The following is a 26,248-nucleotide window of genomic DNA, read 5'->3' on the forward strand; positions in this document are numbered from 1 at the left end:
AAATGGGAAGAAGAAATCATGACAAATGTAGATCTTATGGAGGACTTCAAAAAAGTACACATATGGTCTAGATACATAGACGACCTCTTTGTAATTTGGCAGGGCACAGAGGCCGAAGCCATGTCCTTCATTAACAAGTTGAACCATAACAGCTACAACATCCATCTGACCTATAACATCAGCAGAGAACGGGTGGAGTTTTTGGATACCACCATTGAGAATCAGAATGGCACATTAATTTCTAAACTCCATAGAAAAGACACTGCAGGTAACAGTTTACTGCATGCCCTCAGCTCCCATCCTGAACCTCTCAAATGGAGTATCCCCTATGGGGAACTCTTAAGAGCAAAAATAAACTGCACTAAAGAGGAAGATTTCATACATGAAAGTGACACCATACTCAAACGGTTTCGGGAGAGAGGCTATCCTGAGGGGGTACTGACCAAAGCCTTCACGAAAGCCTCGAATGTTCCTAGATCAGAGACCCTTGATCCCAAGCCCAAACCAACTGATCCATTAGATTCTCCCAGAATTATAACCACCTTTAACCAAAAGTCCAAACAGGTTCACAAAATAATGGTTGATAATTGGAAAATCTTAAAATCAGACTCCATTATAGGACCTAAACTCTCTGAAAGACCATTGATCACGTATAGAAGAGGTCGTAATTTAAGAGACATGTTGGTAAAGAGTGACATTTCGGATAATAAGGGCCAACACATCAGAGGGCTCAGTGGGTTTTATCCCTGTGGACACTGTAGGGCCTGTCGCACCAGTGTGATGGTGAAAGAATTTGAGATACCAGGGACCAACGCTAGAAAACAAATCAAACAGTTTTTGACATGTAGTTCATCTTTTGTGATCTATATTTTGGAATGTCCATGCCATAAGAAATATGTGGGAAGTACTTCATGTATGGCTAAGAAACGTGTCCAGGAACATCTGAGGGCCATCACCAACAAGGACCCTAAATACCCCATTGCAAGACATTTCCAGACCACACACCAATCCAATAATGACCTTCTGAAATACTATGCAATTGAACAGGTCCATGTTGGCAAACGTGGTGGGAACCGAGAACTTGCTCTCAGAAAAAGGGAATCTAAATGGATATTAGAACTCGAGACGAAATTCCCTGGGGGACATAACTTGGATGAGGAGCTTGCAACTCATCTTCACATGGAGTAACCACACATGTCATAACCGTCCAATATCTTATGTAGGATCCCTGCAATTCTTTGTCCTTGATTTTGTAATCTGATTGTTTATGCATATTAAGTTGCTTAAATAAGTCTAACTGTGTTTTTAACCTATTTTAACTCACTTTTCTGTTACCTTACCTTTTAGGAGCCGGTTGGGGGCACTTCACTCCTTAGAAAATTTGAGCACTGCACTGATTGTCACATACTTAAACTGAATAGAAGACTCTCACCTCATCACGATAAGATAAGAACTACACCATCACCTTATTTTTGTCTCCCCCTACCGCCTTGATCCTTTGGATCTAGTTGCACTCTCTTACCATGATTGAACTGTTTGCGCACGAGATTGACCTTTACGGAAGGACATACATCTCAGAGACTCTATACTCAGCCTCTAATTAATTCTCTTCGGGCACTAGACCGAGTGAATATCTGTTTGTATATATGACCTCAAAGGGGTATGACTCTGCAGCTCAAAACAAGATAATTCTATGCATCGCATCTACCTCATGGGCACCCTTGCGTAAGATATGCACTAAGCTATGCAATGACCGTATTGTTCATGAATTGCCCAGGAATGTATTCTAGCCATTGGGCTACCAGATCCGGACATGACACGCAATTCCAATGTTGGGTCTTATGTTCAACAGTTTTACTTTAATTATGTGACATTAACATAATTCATGTATGAGTGAAGCATTCGCATGCCTTTCGAGAGATGACCCTTTACTGGTAATTTCCAGCTATCTTGTACATCAGAGTCTCGCAATGCAGCTAGTTTCTTTTCTTTTCCTTTTAACCTAACAACCGATTAGGAAATTGAAAATTGTGTTATAATCTCATTCATTAAATCGCCGATATCATGGATACAAGATGCGTTTTTAGAGGCACAGATTACTCCTGCAGGCAATTGTCATATATCACACAGGAATTATAGGATCTTTAATGCTTTAGCAATATGAGTTTATGTCTCTTTTTCACGATTTGGTTGCAAGTCACATTTCATGTTTTTAACTCTATGATGTAATAGACATACAACGTGAAATGACTAGTCAATAATGGCCGACGCGACTCATGCATTGAATGTGTCCTTCTTTTATGTTTACCAAACTTTACGGTCATTCTTGTTTGTACATAATCTGTTCATGATTGGTTTGTGGTCAAACGTGTGATCAAGGCACCCTTGTGCTGAAACGCGTAGCGTTACCTCGTGAATAAACCCTTGTTTGCTGCACCTTTCCGAGTGCGTGTTTTTGCTTTTGAAAGCAATTCTCTGGACATGGTTAATACTCGGCGATGGGATTAGCCGAGCGTGACACCCCACCTGACTAAGGGATATGGATCCCGGTAAATAATCCTTTGCTCCTTGTTGAATATATATATATATATATATATATATATATATATATATATATATATATATATATATATATATATATATATTTTTTTTTTTTTTTAAATATTAAAATTACTAAAATAAATTTATTTAATTTAAGTATTTTTATAAAACTGAACCCATAAAATACCCCTGTCCCCCATAACCCAAACCTAGCCCTGAACCCTAAAAATACCCCTGTACCCCATAACCCAAACCTACCCCATAACCCTTAAAATACCCCTGTACCTCAAAACCCAAACCCAGCCCTGAACCCTAAACATACCCCTGTACCCCAAAACCCAAACCCAGCCCTGAACCCTAAAAATACTCCTGTACCCCAAAACCCAAACCCGGCCCTGAACCCTAAAAATACCCCTGTACCCCAAAACCCAAACTATATATAAAATTACTTTAATTAATTTATTTAATTTATTTTTAATATTTTGGTAATTAAAAAAAAGGTTAAATAAAATGATATACTTACCTATACTTACGTTGTAATGGCATGCGTTGTAATAGTATCTGCGATGTAATGTCATGCGTTGTAAAGGTATGCGTTGTAAAGGATCCTGCGTTGTAACAGTATGCGTGGTAAAAGTTGCGTGGTAAAAGTTGCATACCGAACACACCTGTGAAGAGGGCAGCGGATCCTACCACAGCTAGAAGTCAATAGACCAGACAAACAGTGCCTACAGCAGTAAAGCAGGCGTAAGCAGCCCGGGGAGACCCACGAAGACCAGGCAGGGTGCGCCTGAAACAGGGAGGAACAGAAACCCATCCCAGCCCCCAAGACAGAGAGCCAGAAGGCGAAGGCAGCCCCGGACACACCTCAGGGAAGGGTCCGCACACACAACACAAAAAGACATGGAACCAGAGCCATGACGCCAGGCCGCAGACAGCAGGGCAGACCGGGCTAACAGGGCAGCGACCCCAGAGAAGGACACCCCGGACGCTGCCAAAAGCATTCCAACCACCTAGAAGGGAACCTGCAACGTACTTAAACGCCAGGGAGAGCAGAGGCCCGAGTGCGACCACAGCTTCCAAGCATAGAGCAAGCTATAGAACAGCTACCACTACCCCACCTAGGGTATTTTAAGTCCCAAGACATGGGTACCCTCTTAGGAAGAAACTTCCGCAGCAGAGGACAACAGAAATATCTGCTGGAAAAAAACGCTTGCAGAAGGCTTGTCAAGCAGCCAAGAAAAAACAACCAGAAGGCCTAATCTGAGGGCCAACCTGGGGTAGATAACCCAAACGAAAAACATACAGTCAAGAAGGGCCACCTAGCGGCCAACAGAGCCACAGTCCCAACAAAAGAGGACTTGCGGGTACATGAATCACATAGATCACACAAGTGAGGTGACCAAGAACCAGATCACCGCGGAAGGAAGGAAGGAAGGAAGGAAGGAAGGAAGGAAGCTGAAGTTGCGCCAAGAACCTCCAGATGGCTGAGTCTGTCGGGGCGGGGGAACAAAAGAGTGCAATCAAAGGGAAGATCCACTAGCCGTTCCCGCACATTTTCTGGGAACACACTGTCCTAAAGAAACGCATGGCGGCAAAGGGCCACCGAAGAAGCCATGGCACGACCCAGCACCTCCGAGATGTCCAGAGCGGAGCGAAGAATAAACGCTGCCAGCTCCCGGCAACCCATGGTGCTGGAAATCAACACCAGCACCCTCCTGAGAAGCCGCAGATCCAAGGGACTCTGCCGAGTCCCACAAACAAGAGGTGGCCCTGGCCACCACACAAAGTGTTAAGGGCACGCAGAGCCGCGCTGTTGGAAGCAAATATATTGCGGCCCCAAGAATCTAGCCAGCGGGCCTCCCGGGAAGGTGGAGCCAACAGCGACGGTAGGGAAGGAAAGTCGGTCCCCAACAGGGGCCCACTGGCAGAGGGGTGGAGGAAAAGACACGCCGGATCACGCAGCGCATCGAAGGTGTCTATGGAGAAGGTGTTGGGGCACCGGATCGCCCGTGGCCGGGCAGCCCCAAGTCCCTGTCAGAGAAGAATGGAGCGAACCCTCAAAAGGGAGCAGCAGCTCCCCTTCCACCAGAGCCATGGTGGAGATCCTCCAACAGATGATCCGTGAGGACATGGGCAGCCGGATCCCCTATGCGCAACATTCCCACAGCTGTGGAAACAGCGCAAGCGAAGCCCCGCGGTGGAAAAAGAAGCTCCTCCGTGGGCGACGGCTGCAAACTAAGGCAGCCGTCCCCGAAGCCAGCCGGAGTGGGCAAGGGCCAGGCCCGAGAGGGAGATAGAGGCGCCGAAGAGTTGGGGACTTGCAGTTCCTCTGTTGAAAACCACAGCGAATGCAGGGAGCAGTCTTTTGATGACGTCGGGGAGAAAGTCACGACGCGGCGGCCAGTCTCCGGTGAGGCTGACACCAGAAGGCGCGCAACCTCTGGAGAAGAGGGGACGTCCGAAGACGGATCCGTGACCTGACGCCTGTCCTGCGCTGTAGAATCTGCAACCTGGAGCAGTGCATCGTCGTCCAACACCACAGGAGACGCTGGACAGGCCTCCACCTCTTCACACGGCACTGGGTCTGGGATGGAGCCGAGGTGGTCAAGGGGCAGCGCCGGAACGGTGCCGGCTCGACCTCCAACAAAGCAGCCGCCTGCATGGAGGAACGAGAAGCAACCGGAAAGCGACAAGGAGTCCCCCGCCAGCCTCGCCCAATGGGGGGGACAAGAGAGGTCCACCGACCCCCACAGTGGCGCCAAGGCCGACTCGACCTCCAGCAAGGCATCCGCCTGCGTGGAGGGACGAGAGGGGCCTGGGGACCGACCAGGAGAACCCCGCCATCCTCGACCAATGAGGGTCGAGAGGGGTTCTCTAACCCCTGTGGCGCCGCCAGCCTCAACTCGACCTTAGACGAGACAGGCGCCTGCACGGAGGAACGAGAGGGGCCCGGGGAGGGACGAGGGGTCCCCTGCCAGCCTCGACTCATGATGGGATGAGGGGGTCCGCCGACCCCTGTGGCGCCGCCAGGGCCAGCAGCTGCTGGCACGGTAGCGGCGTCACCTCAGACTTAGACAGGATCACCTTGTCAAAGGGCCGAGAGGGGCTCGGGACCTCCTGCAACACCACAGGGACTCCTGTAGTAGTTGTGGCGAAGCTGGGGCGCCGTGGTATGAAGGAGGGACCCCAGAAGGGCGCACCCCAACTGCACCACATCCTCCAAGCTGGATCGAACCAGTCGGGCCGGAGCCGCCGGTGACAGCCTCCCACCACGCAAGGGATCTGCCGATGTCCCAGGAGGGGAAGGAGGAAGAGAAGGCACCAGCAAGGCCTGCAAACCCGCAGCATATGCCTCCATCTGGGCTCTCGACACCCCTCACCGGGAAACGGTGGATAGGGGGACGACACGCGGGGCCCGCACGGCACGCGTGCCGCATCACCCGCGGAGAGCCCACGCCCCAACAGGCCGGGAACCAGCCCTCGGGGACAAACTGCAAAACTTACCCACAGGGGAGCGACCCTCTTGCGGCACAGGAGAGGGATGAGAGGGATGAGGATGACAACGATGACGGCCGCTCCGAAAACCTTCCGCAGAGGCCGAGCGAGGCGACGAAGCCGACCTGGACATGCGAGCCAAAAGAAGTTTCATCCGGCGTTCCAGCCGCGACTTCAGCTTCAACCGCAGGCACGCCTCACAATCAGTGGAGCCGTGATCCTCCCCCAAGCACCACTTGCAAATGAGGTGAGGGTCAGTCGCCGACATTAAGCGTCCACAAGACGAACAAGTCTTAAAGCCCGAAGGCATCCGCACACTGTTCCCACACACACGAAGGATAGAAGGAAAATGCCTAAACAGGCCCCGAGCATGAACCGGATCCGCGTTGCACGCGGAAAAGGAAAAGAATGATGTTGGCGCGCTGGGTGGGGCTAATGTGACCACGCGGACGCCATGCCTGCGGACGTCAGGGCGGAGTCCCGCGGTACCGCCCCCTGGTGCGCAGAGATGCAGGGAAAAGAAAAGTTTTCCGGATCCAGTCTCACGCCTGAGGATAATTCTACATTAAGGAATCTGCGGCTATTAGTCGCTATCAGATACAATAGTTAACATCTGTGGCCAGAGGCTACAAGATAGTGTACTGAAAAAGTGGGACCAATACTGCTGAGCAACCTAGACTTGATACACATAAAGGGAGAATTCAATTATGTCACAAACAAGACAATGGGCAGGTTGAGTCAAGGAGATTCAGAAAACACAACGCCACGAGCCAGGACAGCCAGAGGCAACAGACAGTGGAGACACAGTACTCTTATTTCTCAAGAGTGCACAATATATTGCCCAGACTGGACTACATTCTCATTTCGGGGGATAACCTTCGCAGGGTTCTGAAGGTGAACTACATGGTGAGAGGGATTTCAGATCCCTCTCTTCTCCTGCTGGTCACAATAGGAAAAAAGATAGAAGGATGTAAAATGGTGGAAATTAAATGCCTCGGAGCTAAAGGATTGACAAAAGAAAACCTTAAGCAGAGCACTAAACATTTCTTAGAAAATATGGGAATGTGGAACGGGGTGGAACCTATGGGAAGCATACAAAATGGTGATTAGAGGAGAGGCCATGGTATTACTCTACCACAAGAACAGAATGAGGGGGAGCAACCGCAGTGAGTATATGAGGGATACATTAACAAAGCAGTTAAGAAGTATGACGCAGTCAGTGAATAAAAACTGTATCAAGTAAGGAACATGGTAGGCGCTTACTCGTATGGGAGAACAGGATAGAAAGCTTGAGATGAGGACAGCGAATGAACAGAGTACTTTAGAGATGCAGGAGGTTGGCACACAAAGGACATTTACCATGAATATAGAAAAAGTGGAAAGACAGAGTGGAGGCCAGGGTTCACACTGGTGCAAATTGAGTTTTGAGAGTGTCAAAGGAAGCAAGAGAGAGGTTAGATAACCTTATATCCAGCAAGAAGGTGGGAGAGGCAGTGGGGCTGATGGAAGACGTAAAGAGTCCCCGACTCAAGTGGACTCCCAATGTAGCTATTCTAGAGACCACAGATTGGAGATAGTTTGTCTTACTATCTCAGACACGCTACAAAAGTGGTCAATATACAGGGGGCAAACCAGAGGATTAGGAGGAGTTCTCCATAGCCATAATAAATGTGCAAACAAAACAGCCAACTAAAGAGTAAGCAAACAGGATGGTGGCTGTACTGCCCACTCTTATCTCAGAACAGTCCGAATTTATGCTGAGACACTCTACAAGACTCAATCTCCCAGCATGCCTAACTGGATGAACAGGCTGAGCAACATGAAATTACTGGTATTTGTAAAGCGCGAACAATTACCCCCTAAGGGTGTCAAGGCGCTGTGGGCCGTCAGGAAGAATAAGCGAGCTATTGACCAGAGTCACATAGTGCTGGGCTAACCTGCCACCGCAGCCAGGGATCGAACCATGAGCCCTGATGTTCCGGAGTCTGCTGCCATGGCTGCTGGGCCACATGCTATTCTGTCCTTCAACGTTGAGAAGGTATTAGACTGGATATTTGAACTTTTAAAAGAAGACAAAAAAATAGCTTCAGGTTGGAGTATATAGCACAATTAGGACTTTTGTATATGCACCCCACTCAAAAGTGAGAGTCAATGTGGTTACATCTGAGATCATTCTGCTTGGGTGAGTCAGAAGAATCCCTCCTGCTTTTGCACGGTTGGTACATCCAATTGCCTGCTAGGACAGGTTGGTCTCAAGGGCGGATTACAATGGGCTGAGTGAGTGGACCACACCACACCACACCACATCACTGTAGAGAGATCACAGACTGCTGTATATGTCCAACCAAAGTAGATCTGCTCCCAAGATTGCTGGCCATTTATTGAGAGTTCGAAAAGGTCTTAGGATACAGGATAAACTTGCAGAAGTCTATAGTAATTGAGATGCATCCCTTGGAAAAGGAACAGATAACTTACAGTGAGAAATAATTGGTTCAGGCACCAGGGAATTAGGAGGCATAAAGAATCATTCTTTCAACAAAATCTGCCCTGGCGATCCTTAAATTCAGTCAAGAACCAAAACATTGGCATACAATGCCATTTTTCATGCTGGAGCACTTAGCCCTTTTTGAAAAGATTGAACCTACCCAGGCTTTTACAAGCGGTCCACAATCCCATACTTCATCATGGAGACTTTTTTGGTAACCTGGAGGGTGAAATTGGCACTCTGCTGGGGATGAAAAGTCATTGCGAATATCCATATATATTGGTGTATGGTAACAAAACATCTCTACCAAATATTAGACATGACTGCGTATTTGTGCCAGTGAGGAACCAGTGTTTAAAACTAGACAAAATGACTATAGGTAATAAAATAATTGCATTATCTATACAATGATGGGCAACAGGGGCCCTCTTTTGCAAGCCATAAGACCAGTGATCAAGACATGGAGGATAGCCTCGCTAGCATTAGGATGGAGTGGCAAGCCGATCATGAGAAACCCAGTGTCCGTACAAAAGTTGTTATTCAGGGAGGGGGATTGAGGGAGTCATGGGGAGGGGGGCTGGAAGGGTAGCCTTGGTGCTTGAGACTTCTGTTTGTGGTCTGGATTCATCTAACAGATTTTCTTCTTAGTTAATTTATTCTGTTACAATAGTTGGGGTGTGTGTGTGTGTGGGTTATTTGCCCTCATAGAGGTGTTACACAAGAAACGAGGATGTTGAGATTTTCAAACAACCAACTTGGGCCAATTAACATTTACACATTCCAATTCTATCACATGGGCCTTCTGTATACCTAGAAGTTTTGTATTCTTTCATGGACTGTCACCGGACAGAGTACCTGTAGCAGCTTATCTAGTCAAAGGGGCAAGATCCTGGTGATGCAATTTAATCTAGTTGACTGGAGTCCTAAGTTCCCTGTAATAGAACAGGTTATTATTTGATGCCATTAGAATCTAATGCTACCCCAGACATTGGGTCCTATCCCTTGTCTGGGCATTATCCTTTTCCCAGTCTATCATTTACCAGAGTGCCCAATCCCCCCTGTAGAATAAAACTAAGATGTTTGGTCCTTCATGTCCAGTCAGCAATGGGAATTCTTACCTTAGATTTGACAGCTCGTTAAGTGGTTGTACTGTCTGATGTATTGGTGCTCAGCTGTCAAAGAGTCAAAGCGATTGTATAAAGATGAACGATTAAAGCATTCCAATCTACATCAGAGTTCCGACTATCCTAACAGGCGTGGAGAGTTCTGAAGTTGGTCGATTGTTTGCCGGACACTTGGAGGCTGCAGACATTTTCCTTGATGCCACTAAGGCTTTAGATTCCCTTGAATGGGAGTTTCGAAGGACAACCCTTCAACGTATGGAACTGCCCCACTCCGTCCTACAATTGATTAAATTACTTTATACTATCCACCTACTTGGGCACAATCTCCCATTAAATAATTAGGCATATGGATTAGTTTAGACACCAAGGAAATCCTTGCACTAAATTACTGCATAGCTATCTCTAGACTGAAGGAGCAAATAACTAGTTGTCTAAAATTGCTGCGGTCTATGGTGGGACAAATAGGTTGAATAAAAAATGGTGGAACTGCAGCGGTTCCTCTACTATTTGTAAATAAACCTATGGCTCAGACCAATTTTGTTTTAAAACTCTCACCTCATTACTAGTACACCGCATTTAGGCAGGCAAACAACCACAAATAGCCTAGACCACTCTAACACTGCTGTATCATATGGAAGGATTTGCTGCTACAGATATGGAACTTTACTGTCTTAGTGCTCAAGTTCACTTTGGCTATTACTAGCTAAAACCACTTAAATATTTGCCCAATCTTGACGCAAGCAAAATAAACATAGTACAGTGCACAATGTGTGCGTGGAACAAGGTAAGGGATAAGACCATCTTATCTCTCCTCTACTCTCCATCTACCCCACTGCCGGCTCAACCGCTGTTTAGAGTAACAGTGGAACCCAAAACGTCCCCCATTTCTGCAAGCTTAATATGTTCAAATGGGTAACTTCTACAAAGATCTATTGGATACAATTGTCACACAACACCCTCCTACGCCTCTGGATTCTTACCTACTCCATAGACTTAAAATGACTGGTAAGACACTCATCCCAGAATTTCCAAACAAATCCGACAAATCTGGTTCACTTGAACTCTTAGCTGCTGCCAACAGTCCCAAAATACTAATCTCCTCAATATACTGCATTATACAGAAATTGATCCCTGGGAGATTATGCCTGGCCAGATCTGCATGGAGAAAATGACCTGAACCAACATACATGGGCAGCTGTATGGGGATACTGTTGTGTGCCAACAGGATAACTTCTCTCTAGCAGCAGATTGCTCCTAATACATTTACGGTTTCTCCACTGTCTCTACAAAACTTCTTTGACATTGCACAAATGGGGCCTTAGGAACACAGATCGGTCTGCGACAGGTGTGGCAATAGGAGGAAGGAGCGGGGGGGGGGCATTCACCTATTGTTGCAATATGAATAGATCCATAATCTCTGACTATGCTTTGCAGGATATGATTGGAACCAGGATTCAACTGTCCCCAATCATAGCATTATTGGGAAGGGTTCAGAAAATTTCTCAAACAGACCACCAATTTGTAGCTCTAGCTTTGCTGCAAGCTAAAAGATTCGTAGCTAAACATTGGGTCTGTGGAAGAGCTCTATCTAAAGAACTATGGATGCAACAACGCACATATTGCAGTGAGCAGGTGGAACTAAAACGAGCTGCTGCCTGAACCTTCTAGGCGACATGAGATCTGGAAACCATTTCAGAACTTTTTGATCACATCCAGGATTGAATAAGTGCTCTGAATGGCTCCGAGACAACAGAACATGTCAATATTGCTTTGACTCCTGCTGGGCAGTGGGGACACCCTAGTTCTTGTGCTAATCATTGACAGAGAGAACTGAAGTGTTGGGTCGATACACTTTCATACTACCACTTGTCATTGTTGTGCTACATCCTATTGCTGATGTTGTATTTTGCAGTATTATTTAAACAAAAACGAATAAAACAATTTGTTTGTCGGACACGTTACTTTGAGGGTTGTTGGGGATTTTTTTTTGGTTAAGGCTTAGCTTTAAGGTAAGAGTGTACAAAATCGTTAAGCATAAGGAGTGGATATCTCTACTCCTTATCCTAACTTATATGATTTGGTCATACCCTCGACCTTCTGTTTAACCATACACCTTATATTAAAATGGAGCCCCCCTATCCCAGTACTCTTGTCAGATCTTTACTTATTAAAATTCTCTTTACCGCATGTCTCTACTCACAACAACTCCAGCAGAGAACATAAATGGAGCAGACCCTGTCAGCCTAGCTGCTTTCTTACCCCACGTTAGCCCCCGCCCTTTACTAACACTGATAACATAAACCTTGCAGTTGACATCTTTAAGAAGGCAATCACCCGGGCCCTCGACATTATAGCCTCCTTGATCAAGGTCAAACGCAAGCACAAAATGACACCTTTATTTACCAAAGCCTTAAAATCTGACAAACTGGCGAGTAGGAAAGCCAATCGAAAATGGAGGAACTCTAAAATCAGAGGACAGGCAGGAATATAAATTTATATATAGACACTATATTGACAACATCAACACAGTAAAAAAAAATATATGACAGAATAAACAAGGGCGCCAAAACACACAAAGAAATTTACAAATCAGATCTTTGAACATCATTACAACTTATGTGACAGCGATCATACACCCACCTCAATTTCTCTAAAAAAAAAATTCACCAAATTCACCAAAGAGCAAGTCAGCATTGGCCTTTCTAAGGTCAAATCAGTCTCTCTCGCTGACCTAGTCTCACCTCACATCGGAACAGCTCTTCTAAAAAGCCTCACTGACCTTTTCAATTTATTCTTTGTCGTGCAACTGTTCCCACAAACTGGAAAGCAGATATGGTCAAGCGTATTCTAAAAAAGAAAATACCACCAACACTAAGGAACCCAACAACTATCGGCTCATCTCTCTTATCCCTTTTTGTGGGAAAGTCCTTGAGTCCTTAATCAATAAGCAACTCTCAACCTTCCTAGAGAGCCATAAATTGTTGGACCCTTCCCAATCTGGGTTCCAGGCGGCCACAGCACTGAAACATCGATGATAGAGGTAGTAGACAATATAAGACTCGCCCTGGACACCGGGCAGTCATGCTGGTCCTACTCGATCTATAAGCTGCTTTTGACACCATCTCCCACAGGACTCTAGTGAATAGACTGTGGGAGTTGGGAATTAGGGGAACTGCCTCAGGAGTTACTTAACTGATCGTACTTCAACAGCACAAATTGGTACCCTCATCTCTCGTAGCCAGTCCATTGACAAGGGAGTTCCCCAGTGATCCATTCTAAGTCCCACGCTTTTCAATCTTTAAGTGGCACCCCTGGCAAGAGCGATTAGATCGTATGGTTTCGGCACTGTGAAGTACGTAGACGACACACAACTATTGATCACTCTAGGCTCAGACCTAACGGACACCAAACTCAGATTCATAAATTGCGTGACCGACATCAACGTATGGATGCAAACCAACCATCTGTAACTCAATACCAACAAGACGGAGATCATTTTCTTCGGGAAAGCCCAAGAACTATGGTCCAGTGACAGGTGGCCTCGCAATCTTGGCTCCTGCCTTCACCCAAACTGGTGGTCCGTAACCTGGGAGTGAAGATCGACAACAACATGTCCATGAAAGACCATGTTAACCATGTGACGGGCATCTGCTATGGAGTAATACGAAGCTTACGCAAGATCTTCCGATGTATCCCAGTTGTATCTAGGATGCCGCTGGTGTACGGTCTAATCAATTAGCTAGATTAGGGAAACGCCCTGATGGCATCCATCAATTAAGAGCTTCTTGCCAAACTCCAAGTGCTACAGAACACGGCTGCCAGACTTGTATTAAATCTACCTTCAGGGTCCACGTTGGTACAAAGTCTGAGAGCTCTCTACTGGCTCCCCATCAGTTTTAAAATAAACGGTCTTGTACACAATCATTCATGGGAACGGGCCAAGTTATCTTGCCAAAAAACCCATCTGGTACCAACCTGCTAGAACATTTAGGTCCTCAACCAAACATCTTCTCACTCCCTACAAGATTCGCACCACCAGGAACAGCGGCAGATCCTTTTCATACCTTGCCCCAAATGTGTGGAACTCGCTTCCACTGCAGCTGCGTATGGTAACAGACCATAAACCGTTTCAGAGAAATCTAAAATCCTGGATGTTCTGATCATTCTCTTTTCCCGTCGCTGCCCTCTTTCCTTCCCTCTTTAGGGTTTTGGCTAACGCTTTGAGACCCACGACTGATATGTGCGCTTAATAAAATCCTAGGACTATGACTATGACTTGGTGTAATTAGTATTTTGCCTTGGACCGTGGTTTACAAAAGGGGTGTAGTTGTGAGTTATTGAAGAGGGCTGATAATGTGCTATGTTATGGGGTTTGAGCTGGGCGGAATGGACTGTTAAGGTAAATGATGAGGTTAGAGTTAAGGGATGGGGTTGGCGTACCTTACAATATGATCGAGAACCAATAAACTGTATATTTTAGCAACTGACTGAACATTACATGACTGCATTACATTTAGATCTTTGAGTTTCTAACTTTTGTCTTTAAATTTGCAATATATGAATCCTTGAAAGTCAATTGCTAGAGAAGAAAATCTTACTGTAAATACACTTATCCAGTGTTGGTATAATTTATAGAGTTACATTTGAACCTCCCCTATGCACCTTTGCTTTATTTGTTTATTATCTACTCTTCCTCTATAAACAATTTGATGCATGTCACCTCAACGAACAGTAGCGTTATAAGCTTCTCCATCTCACGGACTGTCGGCCAAACCCAAAAAAGGAGGTGTATATGCTTTAAGAGTTTTATTAAATGTCATAATATTGCACTTTATCAGATTTTACAGGGGAATCGCAGACGCACCATGGGAAATAATTTAAAGCATAATTATATGAAAAAAATTCTTCTTTCACACCCTAAGTTAAACGACAATGCAAGATGAATCAGAACAGGAAAAGCACAGTGCAAAAGGGGTCTTGCGAGGAGTTTGTCTTACCAAGGACATAGATCTTGCCCAGGTGGACTGTGACACCAAGTGCACTGCGCCGGTGTTTCATGGGTGCTGCCAAAGTCCAGGTGTCAGTCGCCACGTCATAACATTCCATGCTGTTTAGCTGGTCCGTGCCATCATAGCCACCCATAGCATAGATGCAGTTGTCAAGAGCACACACGCCTGAGATAAAGCACAGAGAAGATTATGATCCAATTTGCTATGCACATACTGTATGAACCATTTACCATTTATTTCAGGAACAAGAGAGAGCAGAATTCAACAAAAACCTAAAAGCAGAAAAGAATAAGTTACTTACCTTTAGTAATGATGTATCTGGTAGAGACTATTCTATTTGTAGATAACTTACCTTTAAAATTTTGCCCAGGCATCAGTCTGGGTTCAGAGTTTTGTCATTAGTAGTACCCCTGCGTGTCGGTAGGTGGTGTGGGTCGGCTCTGCATCAGTCGTCGGCATCGTGCGTGCCAAAAACAACATCGTGAGACCTACATAAATGCTGCCTGGGTAGGCTGACTTCAGTTCTTAACACAACTGTTCGAAGCATGTGTGCTGGAGATACACAAGCTTTGCATACTCCTGCCATCTATTGTTGGGTCTGGATGTTTGCAAGATGTTTTTCTTTGAAGAAGTCTTTTCCAGTCACAAGTTAAGGCGACTCCCCCTTTCGGTGATAATGTGCATGGGCATTGACTCCATCGTTAGATTGTTTTCTTTCCACCATCGGGCTCGGACGTGAATTGCAGCGCTCCGATTCAAAACAGTTAATCGGGATCCCTTCAGTACACATTTCACTCTACCCTAGTCGGTATTGTTTAGATCGTGTCATCCACCTTCTGCGAGTCGAAAAATTAGGAAAACTTTCATAATCAAGTCGGGAAACTCTAACCGCAGCCTTCTGGCCTACCTCATTTACCTCCATCTACTTCCAATTGAAGATCCATCATCAAGTCTTCTGCCAATGGAACGGACACCATTCCAAATTCTGTCCTCGGTGCCATTCAAAATACCCGGGTACAGACCTTCATAAGGTCTGTAACCTCTGTTTCTCTCAGGAGCATGAAGAGGAAGACTGCAAAGCTCATCGGTCGTTCCGATCCAAAAAGACTCTGCTGGAGCCATCGTGCTCGATGAAGAGGCAAGAGGCATGCAGCCACAGAGTATTGAGGACACGCCGGATATCTTCGGGGAAGATATTGAGCAAGAAGAAATGGGAGCGTTGGCAGTAGAAGAGGAAGAGGCGTTGCAGTGGTAGCAGCACATCTATAGCAAATCTACTTCTATCCATACCTAGATGACTGGCTCATAACAGCCACCACACATACCAAATATGTGCAACTACTATAAACCTTCTGCATCAGTTGGGATTTACAGTCAATGCACAAAAATCCCATCTTCAACCCACTCAAATACAACCATATCTAGGAGCCATTCTGAACACTCAAATGGCTCTAGCTTATCCCAATACAGCCAGGATTCACAATTTTTAAATATTGTTACTCCAGTTTCAAAACAACTAATATCTACCAGTCAGACTCCTGCAGTTACTGGGGAGGATGGTGTCATGCATTGCCATAATGCCTCATGCAAACTAAACCTGCATCCTCTAGAAGAAAGCTTAGCACATCAGTGCAATAAATCACAGGGTTAGCTAACAGATCTAGTGTTGGTAGACCGCCGCACTCATCACTCTCGGCAGTGGTGGAACACACAAAATGTATCTAAAGGGCGGACCTTTATCGACCCTATTCCACAAGCCGTGCTCACAACAGATGCATCTCTCACAAGGTTGGGGGGCACATTTATAACATTTAACAGTTTTGGGTCTTTGGAATACCACCCAACAGAACAATTGCATCAATTACCTAGAACTGCAAGCAGGTCAGCTAGCATTAACAGGGTTTCTACTGATGGGGAAAGTTGTCCTAGTTCAGATGGACAATATGATAATGTAATATGTACAAAAAACGTGGGGGACACACTCTACAGCGGTTATGCCTCTCAAACCATTTGGCGTTGGGCAATCCATCACAAAATCAAACTCCTGGCAGAACACCTTCCAGGGACAGAACATCTTTGCCGACTTCCTTAGCAGAATGAGGCAACATGTACATGAACGGGAACTTCAGCCACAAGTTCTCCTTCCGTACTTCCAAAAATGGGGATTTTCACAAATAGACCTGTTTGCCACAGCAGAGAACCCAAAAGACTTTGCCTCCAGGTTCCCACACCCTATATCCAAAGGCAATGCCCTATGGATCAATGTGCTTACGCTTTTCCGCCTCTCCCTCTCCTTCCATTTGTGGCTCAGAAACTCAGGCAGACATCCCTCACACAGATTCTGTTGGCTCCCATATGGGCTCATCAACCATGGTTCACCACATTATTAGAACTCTCAATAAGTCCACACCAGAAGCTTCACACACCTTCAAACGTTCTCACCCAGAAGCATGGAGAAAGCAGACATCCAAACCCCAAGGAACTCAACCTAGCGATTTCGCTCCTAAAGTCATAGAGTTTGGATACATAAACTTACCATCACCACTAGGGAATGTTATGCAGCAAAGTGGAAAAGGTTTATAATATATTGTAATAAATAATACATTTGATCCGCTAGATGAATCTATACAAACTATTATTGGTTACCTTTTGCATCTACAGCGATTTGGCTTAGCCTACACATCCATTCGACTACACCTTGAAGCAGTAGCTGAATATCTTCAAAACAGACAACATTTATCCTTATTCAAAGCTCCAGTAATTAAAGCCTTTATAGAACCCCTTAACCCCTTCCGTGCGGGGCGGTTTCCCCCGCTGCGCTGGGGGTGCGCGTACAGCGCCCCGGTGCTCATGACAAGGTCAGCTCGTCCTGAGCTACGGCGCTCCGGTGCTCATGACGAGCTGAGCTCGTCATGGCCACACCCGTTCCAATGGAACGTTCAGCACAGCACGGGAATCAGACCAGCATGCGAGCGTTCCACGGAACGGGCGAGGTCATGACGAGCTCAGCTAGTCATGAGCACCGGAGCGCCGTAGCTCATGACGAGCTTGACCTCGTTATGAGCTCCCAAGGGGTTAAACTAATAATACCACACATGGTACCAACCGCACCTGTCTGGAACCTTAACATGTTTCTCACAAGGCTTAGGAGTCCAGCTTTTGAACCTTTACACATGTGTTCATTACAATTTCTTTCATGGAAAGTTGCCTTTCTAATTGCCATCACTTCACTAAAGCGTGCTGGTGAGCTACAGGATTTAACCTTCGAAGAACACTTATTTTAACTTCATAAAGAAAGCAGTTCTTCGTACAAACCCAAAATTCCTTCCAAGAGTGGTCTCTGCTTTGCATATTACCCAATCAGTTGAGTTACCTGTGTTCTTCCGTCAACCTGATTCAGTAACAGAAAGAGCTCTACACACACTTGATATCAAAAGAGCACTATTATATTACATTGATAGGACAAAAGATTTTCGCAAAACAACTTTGTTTCCTTTGCTCCACTTCATAAAGGAAATCCTATCCCTAAATCCAGTATTTTTAGATGGATTGTTAAATGTATGCAACTTGCTATGTTAAAGCTAAACGTACTTTACCTATGCCTCCTAGAGCACATTCTACTCACACAATAGGAGCATCTATGGCCTTTTTAGGCAACATTCCCATAGCAGGCAGCTACATTGTCTACACCACCAACATTTAACAAACATTTTGTGGATGTAGTAGCACGTCAAAAAGCTAATGTAGGACAAGCAGTGCTAAAAACATTTTTTCAAACAACTGCAACACCCACTGGTTAGCCACTGCTTTGGGAGAATTCTGCTATACAGTCTATGCAAAGCATGTGTAACTGTAGCACACATGCCTCGAACGGATTATGTTATTTATTCTGTAAGCATCTGTTCTTCGCATGTAGAGCTGTAGATTCACATGCCCCCTTCCTCACCCATGGACACGTGTGGTTGTAGCAGTTCTTATTATTCAGGTTACCTACGCATGGACATCTCTATACCACACTTACTTACTCCATTCTTACCCTCTTGCGGGAAAACACTCTAACAATGGAGTCATACGTATTATCACTGAAAGGAGGAGTCACCTTACCTCGCTACTGGAAAAGACTTCTTTGAAGAAAAACAACTTGCAAACATCCAGACCCAACACTAGGTGGCAGGAGTATACAAAGCATGTGAATCTACAGCTACATGCCAAGAACAGATGCTTACAGGATCAGTAACATAATCCTTCCACACCAGAAGCGCAAAGCCATGAAAGAAACTGACCACTAGTGCGTAAAAACCAGGGCCATTTAGGGCAGTCCATATCCCTAGAAATCAGTTCACAGAACGGGGAGGATGGGTGTGTCTGTAAGGAAACTACAACTAAAGTATGTCTCTACCAGATGCATCATTACCAAAGGTAAGAAACTTACTCATCTGAGAGAGACTTCTAGTTGTAGATTCTTTACCTTTAGAATAGATACCCCAACAATGCCAACCCCGGAGGAGGCTCTGCGAACCAAGATCCCACCAGGAAATCCTTGGAGGACTGAATGGGCAAAGTACCCGTCCCTTCGGACTTGGCTGTCCAGGCAGTAGTGTCTGGGAAACACGTGTTCAGAGAAGCCCATGTTGCCTCCTAACAGATATTCAGGACAGACTGTGTGCTAATGCAGTAAGTAGTTGCCGCAGTTGCTCTAGTAGAGAGCTTGTAACCCCACAGGAGATTCCTTCTATGCCAATGAGTGGCACTATTTAATTCCGAGGACAACCCATTGAGATGGTCCTTTTCTGCTCTGCCAGACCTTTCTTGGCACCCACATAGATAATGAAGAGTTGATCGTCTAACCGGAAGTCTTTGGTACTTATTTTCATTTTATTTCATTCTTTTGTAGAGCACTTGGTTACACCGGATGGTATGTCCCCGCGCTGAGACATCGGCTAAGATATAATCTCCTGCTTATCTGCTTCTGCTTATTATCCAGGAAGCATAGACTCCTTGATGTGGCCGTTATTCCGTTTTAGCAAACAACCAGGTCTTCAGTTGTTTGTGGAATCTGCTTTCACAAGGCTCCGTTCTTAGGGCTATCGGTAGGGTGTTCCACGTTTTTGCTGCTAGGTATCTGAAAGAGCGTGCCCCCATTCTTTCTCTATATATTCTTGGAACGGTCGTGCGCGGTCGCCTACACATTGGCGTTTAATACAGAGCGGGCAGGAAGCTCCTCCTCCGCCTCCCCCGCTGGAAGTGTATCGCAAATGCCCTGCCGCGCGTTCGGCCACGCCCTCCACACAACAGCACACAGCCGGGATGGACCGGGGCGGGTGAAGCAACAGGCTAAATACCCAGTATAGTTTGTGCAAAATCGCGGTGAATAGTGCAATACAAGTTCATAACTAAATACCGTTTTTTAACAAGCATTTGCAATGCAATAGGTCTCGCATTAGGAAAGTGTGAGCTATTGGTACTGTAAATGACAATTTCTTTAAATATGTGTTGCTTTGAAAATATATACATTAATAGCATTGTTATTCACAAAGCCAATAGCTTACACTTTCCTAATGCGAGTCCTACTGGCTATGGCAATGCTTGTTGGTAGCAAGCAAGGACAGTGCTGTTGTGGTGCCGAGTGGTGATGTGGTTGGGATGAGTGATGTGGTGGTGTCCCCGAGTGATGTGGTGGTGTCCCCGAGTGATGTGGTGGTGTCCCCGAGTGATGTGGTGGTGTTCTTGAGTACTGTGGTGGTGTCCCTGAGTGATGTGGTGGTGTCCCTGAGTGATGTAGTGGTGTCCCTGAGGGGTGGGGTGGTGTCCCTGAGTGATGTGGTGGTGTTCCTGAGTGCTGTGTTGGTGTCGTCCCTAAGTGATGTGGTGGTGCCCCTGAGTGATGTGGTGGTGTTCCTGAGTGATGTGTTGGTGTCCCTGAGGGATGTGGTCGTGCCCCTGAGGGATGTGGTCGTGCCCCTGAGGGATGTGGTCGTGCCCCTGAGGGATGTGGTGGTGCCCCTGAGGGGTGGGGTGGTGTCCCTGAGTGGTGCCCCTGAGTGATGTGGTGGTTTCCCTGAGTGAGGTGGTGCTGTCCCTGAGTGGTGCCCCTGAGTGATGTGGTGGTGTCCCTGAGTGATGTGGTGGTGTCCCTGAGTGATGTGGTGGCGTCCTCGAGTGATGTGGTGGCGTCCTCGAGTGATGTGGTGGCGTCCTCGAGTGATGTGGTGGCGTCCTCGAGTGATGTGGTGGCGTCCTCGAGTGATGTGGTGGCGTCCCCGAGTGATGTGTTGGTGTCCCCGAGTGATGTGATAGTGTCCCTGCGAGACCTAAAAAACATAATATCTATAACTAAGGTTAAGGAATGTAAGGGCATTAACTGTGTTTTTCACCGTTCCATAATATCATCTCACAAACAAGTAGGTATACCAGCATAGACAACAGAGAACATGCAAACGTTCTCACATGGCTTAATACAAACATACTTTAAACATTTATGTATGATCACCCACTGGATCTGCTTTAACACTAGCACCACTGCCTTCATGTATATGTCATTGACATGTAGGATTTCCTGTGCCTCACTGAAGCCTAGGTTAAATGTACTGCTCTATACAGCGGCAGGGCTACCCCAGTTTCAGAGATACTGAAGAGGAGCAACCCTCTTAGGGCGAATGTCTACAGAACAAAGATTATGGTTTAGGGACAGAAACGTCCACTAAGTATACAGTGCCTTCTGTACGCTCCCTACTATCTATGGACCCAAAACAACAGAAAGAAATTAATTCCTCCTCCTGATCCTGACGTACGTTTAAACTAGTAGGTGACTGTGGCTTTTAAAACTACCCTTTAATAGATGAAGCTGCTTAACTATTTACTGCCATATATCTCACTCAAACATCATTCCATTACTGTAGGCATTCTGATAAACCCATATTCGATTAAATGAATTTGATCTTTGGTGTTACTTGTCAACAATTTACAAGTAACATCATGTTTGCCTATCATCAGGGCTAGCTATTTGGGAGGCTTCTAGGCCACGTGTACATAGTTAATCTGAGTGTATTTGAGTCTCTAGTTCCTAAAAACTTTCTGCAGGGGTTCTCAAACCGCCCCCCCCCCCCCAACCTTGTTGCTACAATCTCTGCCCAATTCGGCCTCCCATTGAACCTGAAGACACGACAGGTCATGTTTAGCCATCTCTAGTAGGGACTGATAAGACAGGTCTACAATTTACGAATGTAAACAAATACTGCAGAACCTCATGATTGTCTGATTCTCAGACATTAATTAAATTTCCATTCATTCTTAAGAGCTTGTGCTGTTGCAGGATAGGTCAGAAATTTAGAGGATGGGAGGCCAACTTCGTTGAACAGAATAGTAAGAGGCAAAATGTCACCATTTCCGTTTAAAACATCAACAGTAGTCGAGCAGCCCCTGTACAGTGAGTCAACTCATGCAGCTAAAAACAACCGCTATAATTCGGGAGTCCCACCTAGGGTATGGTAGGGGCACAGAGCGCACTGAACGTTGTTTTGCGCGCACAATGCTCCAAGCATCTCAGAGAGACAGGCGTACAAATATTTGACGGGTCTGATATCCTTTGCAGATTCACGGTTCAAGGTGCCCATTTATGTTAATTCCTATGGGGCTTATAAGATATGAGTTAGCTGCAGTACCTAGAACAATTTTGTTTTGAGCGTATGTATGTATAGGTATTCACACGAGTTTCTTAAGCACATGTGCAACACCGCTTGTAAACAAAGGCAGACTCGCCCTTATAATACCCAGATCTAGTAAAGAGCCTTCCAGTATCTGTATTTTAGTGATAGATATGTATTTTTTTCCACTCCAGCCTCTGAAACATATGTGGTACCTTGGCTAAGGATTGAAAGCATGTCTGAGGTATAAAAAAATACAATTGCACAGAGTTAAGGTAGGAAACTAAAGTGGGGGGGCGGGTTTAAAAGGTATATAGGACATACGAAATGAGTTTATATATCACGTTGTTAACTCCCTCCAAATGACCAGCAGTTACAAACAAGGGTGCCTACTGCTGTTGCCCCCAAAAGAAATAACCGCCGCAGCCCTGCTCCGTGAAAACCGGAAGTCAGGCACTTTTGGCCGAGACGGGGGCGGGGCCTGCAATCCAGCAGGAAGTTCCGCCCGCCGCCGCCGAGGAAGCAGTGAAGCCGGCCGACTCCGACCAGCGCTGCAGATGAAGACACGGAACACGCCGAAAGAGCCCGGTAAGTGGGAGGGGGGTGTACGCGTGTGTGTCTGTTCGAATGTGTCTGTGTGGGTCTGCGTGTGTGCGCGTGGGTCTGCGTGTGTGTATGTATGCAGTGTGTATGCAGTGTGTGTGGCTGGGTATGTGCGCATGCGTGACTGTGGAGTGTGTTTGCGCAAGGGAATGAGACACGTGAGGGGCAAGGCGACGTGCGCGCCCACGAGGTGAAATCCGCGTCTGCGCTCGTGCCCCTCTCGTGTCCACTCTCCCAAATACGGGCAACATTAGTTGTCTTCGCTGACAGCTTGCAATGCTTCGCATTGCAAGCTATGTCAGCTCGCCCTAAAAAGTTTAAAAAGGCTTAAAAAAAAAAAGGGAACAGTTGTGGAAAGCAGGCCTGATTGTGTCCCCGGATTGTTTGAGATGTGGCAGGGAGGTAGGCACCTTTCTCCATACTGTGTGGTCGTGCGCCGGGCTGCAGAGGTTTTGGTCTGGAGTGTGGGACTGCCCGTCTGAGGTGCTGGGCTGGGAGCTCCCCCGTTCGCCACAGTTGGGTCTTCTCCATGTCATGGAACAGGTGGGGGGGAATATTTACAAACGACATCAGCTATTGTTGGGCCTTACTGTGGCCAAGAGAGACGTTGCACGTGCCTGGAAAAACCCTAGGGCCCCTCTGGTGGGAGTGTGGAAAAGGGGATTGGACTTTTACATGGGACTGGAATGCCCGATCTTCGCAGCTAGGGGCTGCCCTCGGAAACATTATAAAATTTGGAAGAGATGGGTGGATTATCGTGGACTGTGGCTGGAACCGCCAACACCTGATCGGCCTGTGGAAGGACACTTGGACGCTGGGTCCGGGCCATGAGACATACACGCTGTACGCTTCTTACTGTATCTGTATTTGGAACTTGTTTGGACGCTGTGCAAGGGGTGGGGGGGGGGGGGGTTCTGGGTTGGGGGGAGTGGGAGGGTGGAGGGAGGGGGGCCTTGGTTACATTTCTTCCTCTTGAACTGTTGATTGAATTGCTTGACTGTGATTACTACTCTAATGCTCACAGCTTCTCCGATTCCCGGGGTGCTGTGCTTGTTATGCAATTTATCAACGCCAAAATATAATTTTGTTCTGAAAAAAAAAAAAAGGCTTAAAAAGGTTTACAAGTACCGATGTGCACACCAGCAATCTATACTGCACGTCTCTGTGCGGTCGCCTACATAATGGCGTTTAATAGGGAACGGGCGGGAAGCTCCTCCTCCGCCTCCACCGCTGGAAGTGTATCACAAATGCCCTGCGGCTTGTTCGGCAACCCCCTCCACACAACCGGGGAAGGTGAAGCAACAGGCTAAATACCCGGTATAGTTTGTGCAAAATCGCGGTGAATAGTGCAATACAAGTTTAAAACTAAATACAGTTTTTTTAAAAAGGCTTAAAAGGTTCAAGAGTACTGATGCGCACACCAGCAATCTATTCCGCGTGGTATGATCAAGATAGAAAGCCAAAGCACGTTTTGGATTCAGGCAGCAGAGTCTCTTCTGTTCCTAGGATGTTTGCAGGGGTATGTAAAAGGTGGGCAGTGCAATGGATTGTCCCACTTGAAACCGTGTGACCACTTTTGTGGAGAACAACGCTTTTGTTCAAAGGACCATTGTATCTGGATGGACAGACAGTTAGGACGACTTGGATGATAGAGCCTGGAGCTCGCCAACTCTGAGCAGAGGTGATGGCAATTAGGAAAGCCGTCTGAAGGGTTAGAAGTCCGAGAAAGGAATTATGAAGAGGCTCGAAGGAAGCACACAACGTCACAACCAAATTTAAATCCCATTGGGGCATTATGAAAGGAGATGGAGGAAACAAGCGAGTAAGGCCCTTAAGAAACCTATTGAAAATTGGAGATTTGAACAAAGAAGGCTGAGCTGGAAGTCTCAGAAAGGCAAAGATAGCCGAAATATAACCCTTAAGGGTGCCCGAAGCAGAACCCTGTCGGGGGAAAAAATCTATGTACAAGAGAATCTCCGAAATAGGGGGAGAAAGATGATCAGCAGCCTTTGCTGTGAACCCTGCCACAAATTTGTTCCATCCACACGTACACCGTTTTGTGGGGGGATGCCTGGCTGCCAAGATGATATCGCAGACTTCGGGTGGAAGGTCGAAAGCTGTCAACTGCTGTCACTCAATCTTCACGCAAGGAGGAGGAGACTGTACAGGTTCGGGTGAAGAACCGTCCCCTAATGCTGCGACAGAAGATCCTCCCAAAGGGTCATTCTGATAGGAGGATTGATGGCCATGCTCAGAAGGTCGAAGTGCAAGAATCTTCATGCCCAATCTGGAGCAACAAGAATGACTTGAGCCCGGTTGTGCTTGATTTTCTTGAGCACTGTGTGCAAAAGTGGTATAGGCGGAAAGCTGTAAAGGAGGCCAAAGCCCAACTAGGGACGAAAAGCATCGCTGAGCTAGCGTCGCCTTGGAAACTCCAGCACGCAATGCTGCTGACATTGCACGTACTCTTCGAGGCAAACAGATCTAACCAAGGCTTTCCCCACCGCTGAAAAAGACGTTGCGCTACCTCCGGATGGAGATGCCATTCGTTATAGACCCAGTCTTGGATAGTTAGCCACCACTGCAGTTGATGTGAAGTTCCCTCCAAGATCTGGATGTAGTCAGAAAGATTCCCCAGATGCTGCGCACACTGGAACTTCAGAAAGAACAACTGGTGGAAAGAATGCAGAACCATGTCATACATTCACCCCAATACAGAGATATGGGCCTAAATCCATCATTTTATTTGCTCACCATGCCATTTCAGTTTGAACACAGCAGTATGCAAATCTGTCTGGACCCTGACCCAATGGGAACAGTCCAGCCCGAACTGCCAGGCCAGGTCCTCCCTGGACTGGAAACAAGCATCCTAGGACTGGGTTCGGGGTTTCACCCCTTATCAGCCAGGATAGCTGGACTCCAGTGGCATGGAGAGCAAGGGACCCACATCTGGGCATACCCGTCCCACTCGGGTGACAAATGAAAAAAGAACAATTGATGGAAAGAATGTAGAACACTGCCATACATTCACCCCAGTACAGAGATCTAGGCCTAAATCCATCTTTCTTTTGCTCACCATGCCATTCTGGGGTGGTGTGGTGAGCAAAAGAATGATGGATTTAACACAGATTCTTGTGACTGGGGTGAATGCTTGAATTGTCCAGCATTCCATTGATTCTTTTGCATATGTCCCACTAAGTGGGAAGGGTATGCCCAGACGTGGGTCTTGTGCTCACTACACCACTGGATTCAAGCTAGCCTGGTTGATGAAGGATGATGCCCTGAAACTGGTCCCAGGATTCTTGTTTCCGGTCCAGGGAGGATCTGGCTTGGCAGTTCGGGCTG

The 26,248-nt window shown here is 46.4% G+C and overlaps 1 protein-coding gene across 2 annotated transcripts in view; it reads right to left on the minus strand.

Annotated features, from left to right (window-relative positions):
* Positions 1 to 26,248, minus strand: part of KEAP1 (kelch like ECH associated protein 1) — a 195,482-nt gene that overhangs the window by 42,555 nt on the left and 126,679 nt on the right. For both annotated transcript variants that reach the window (XM_086959063.1, XM_086959064.1), the window contains exon 5: positions 14,646 to 14,822. In XM_086959063.1, the coding sequence (XP_086815189.1) occupies positions 14,646 to 14,822 (177 nt within the window). The remainder of the gene's footprint in view (positions 1 to 14,645; positions 14,823 to 26,248) is intronic.

Source organism: Lissotriton vulgaris, chromosome 1_1 (genome assembly GCF_964263255.1).
Source record: "Lissotriton vulgaris chromosome 1_1, aLisVul1.2, whole genome shotgun sequence".
In the NCBI taxonomy this organism is placed as follows: domain Eukaryota; kingdom Metazoa; phylum Chordata; class Amphibia; order Caudata; family Salamandridae; genus Lissotriton; species Lissotriton vulgaris.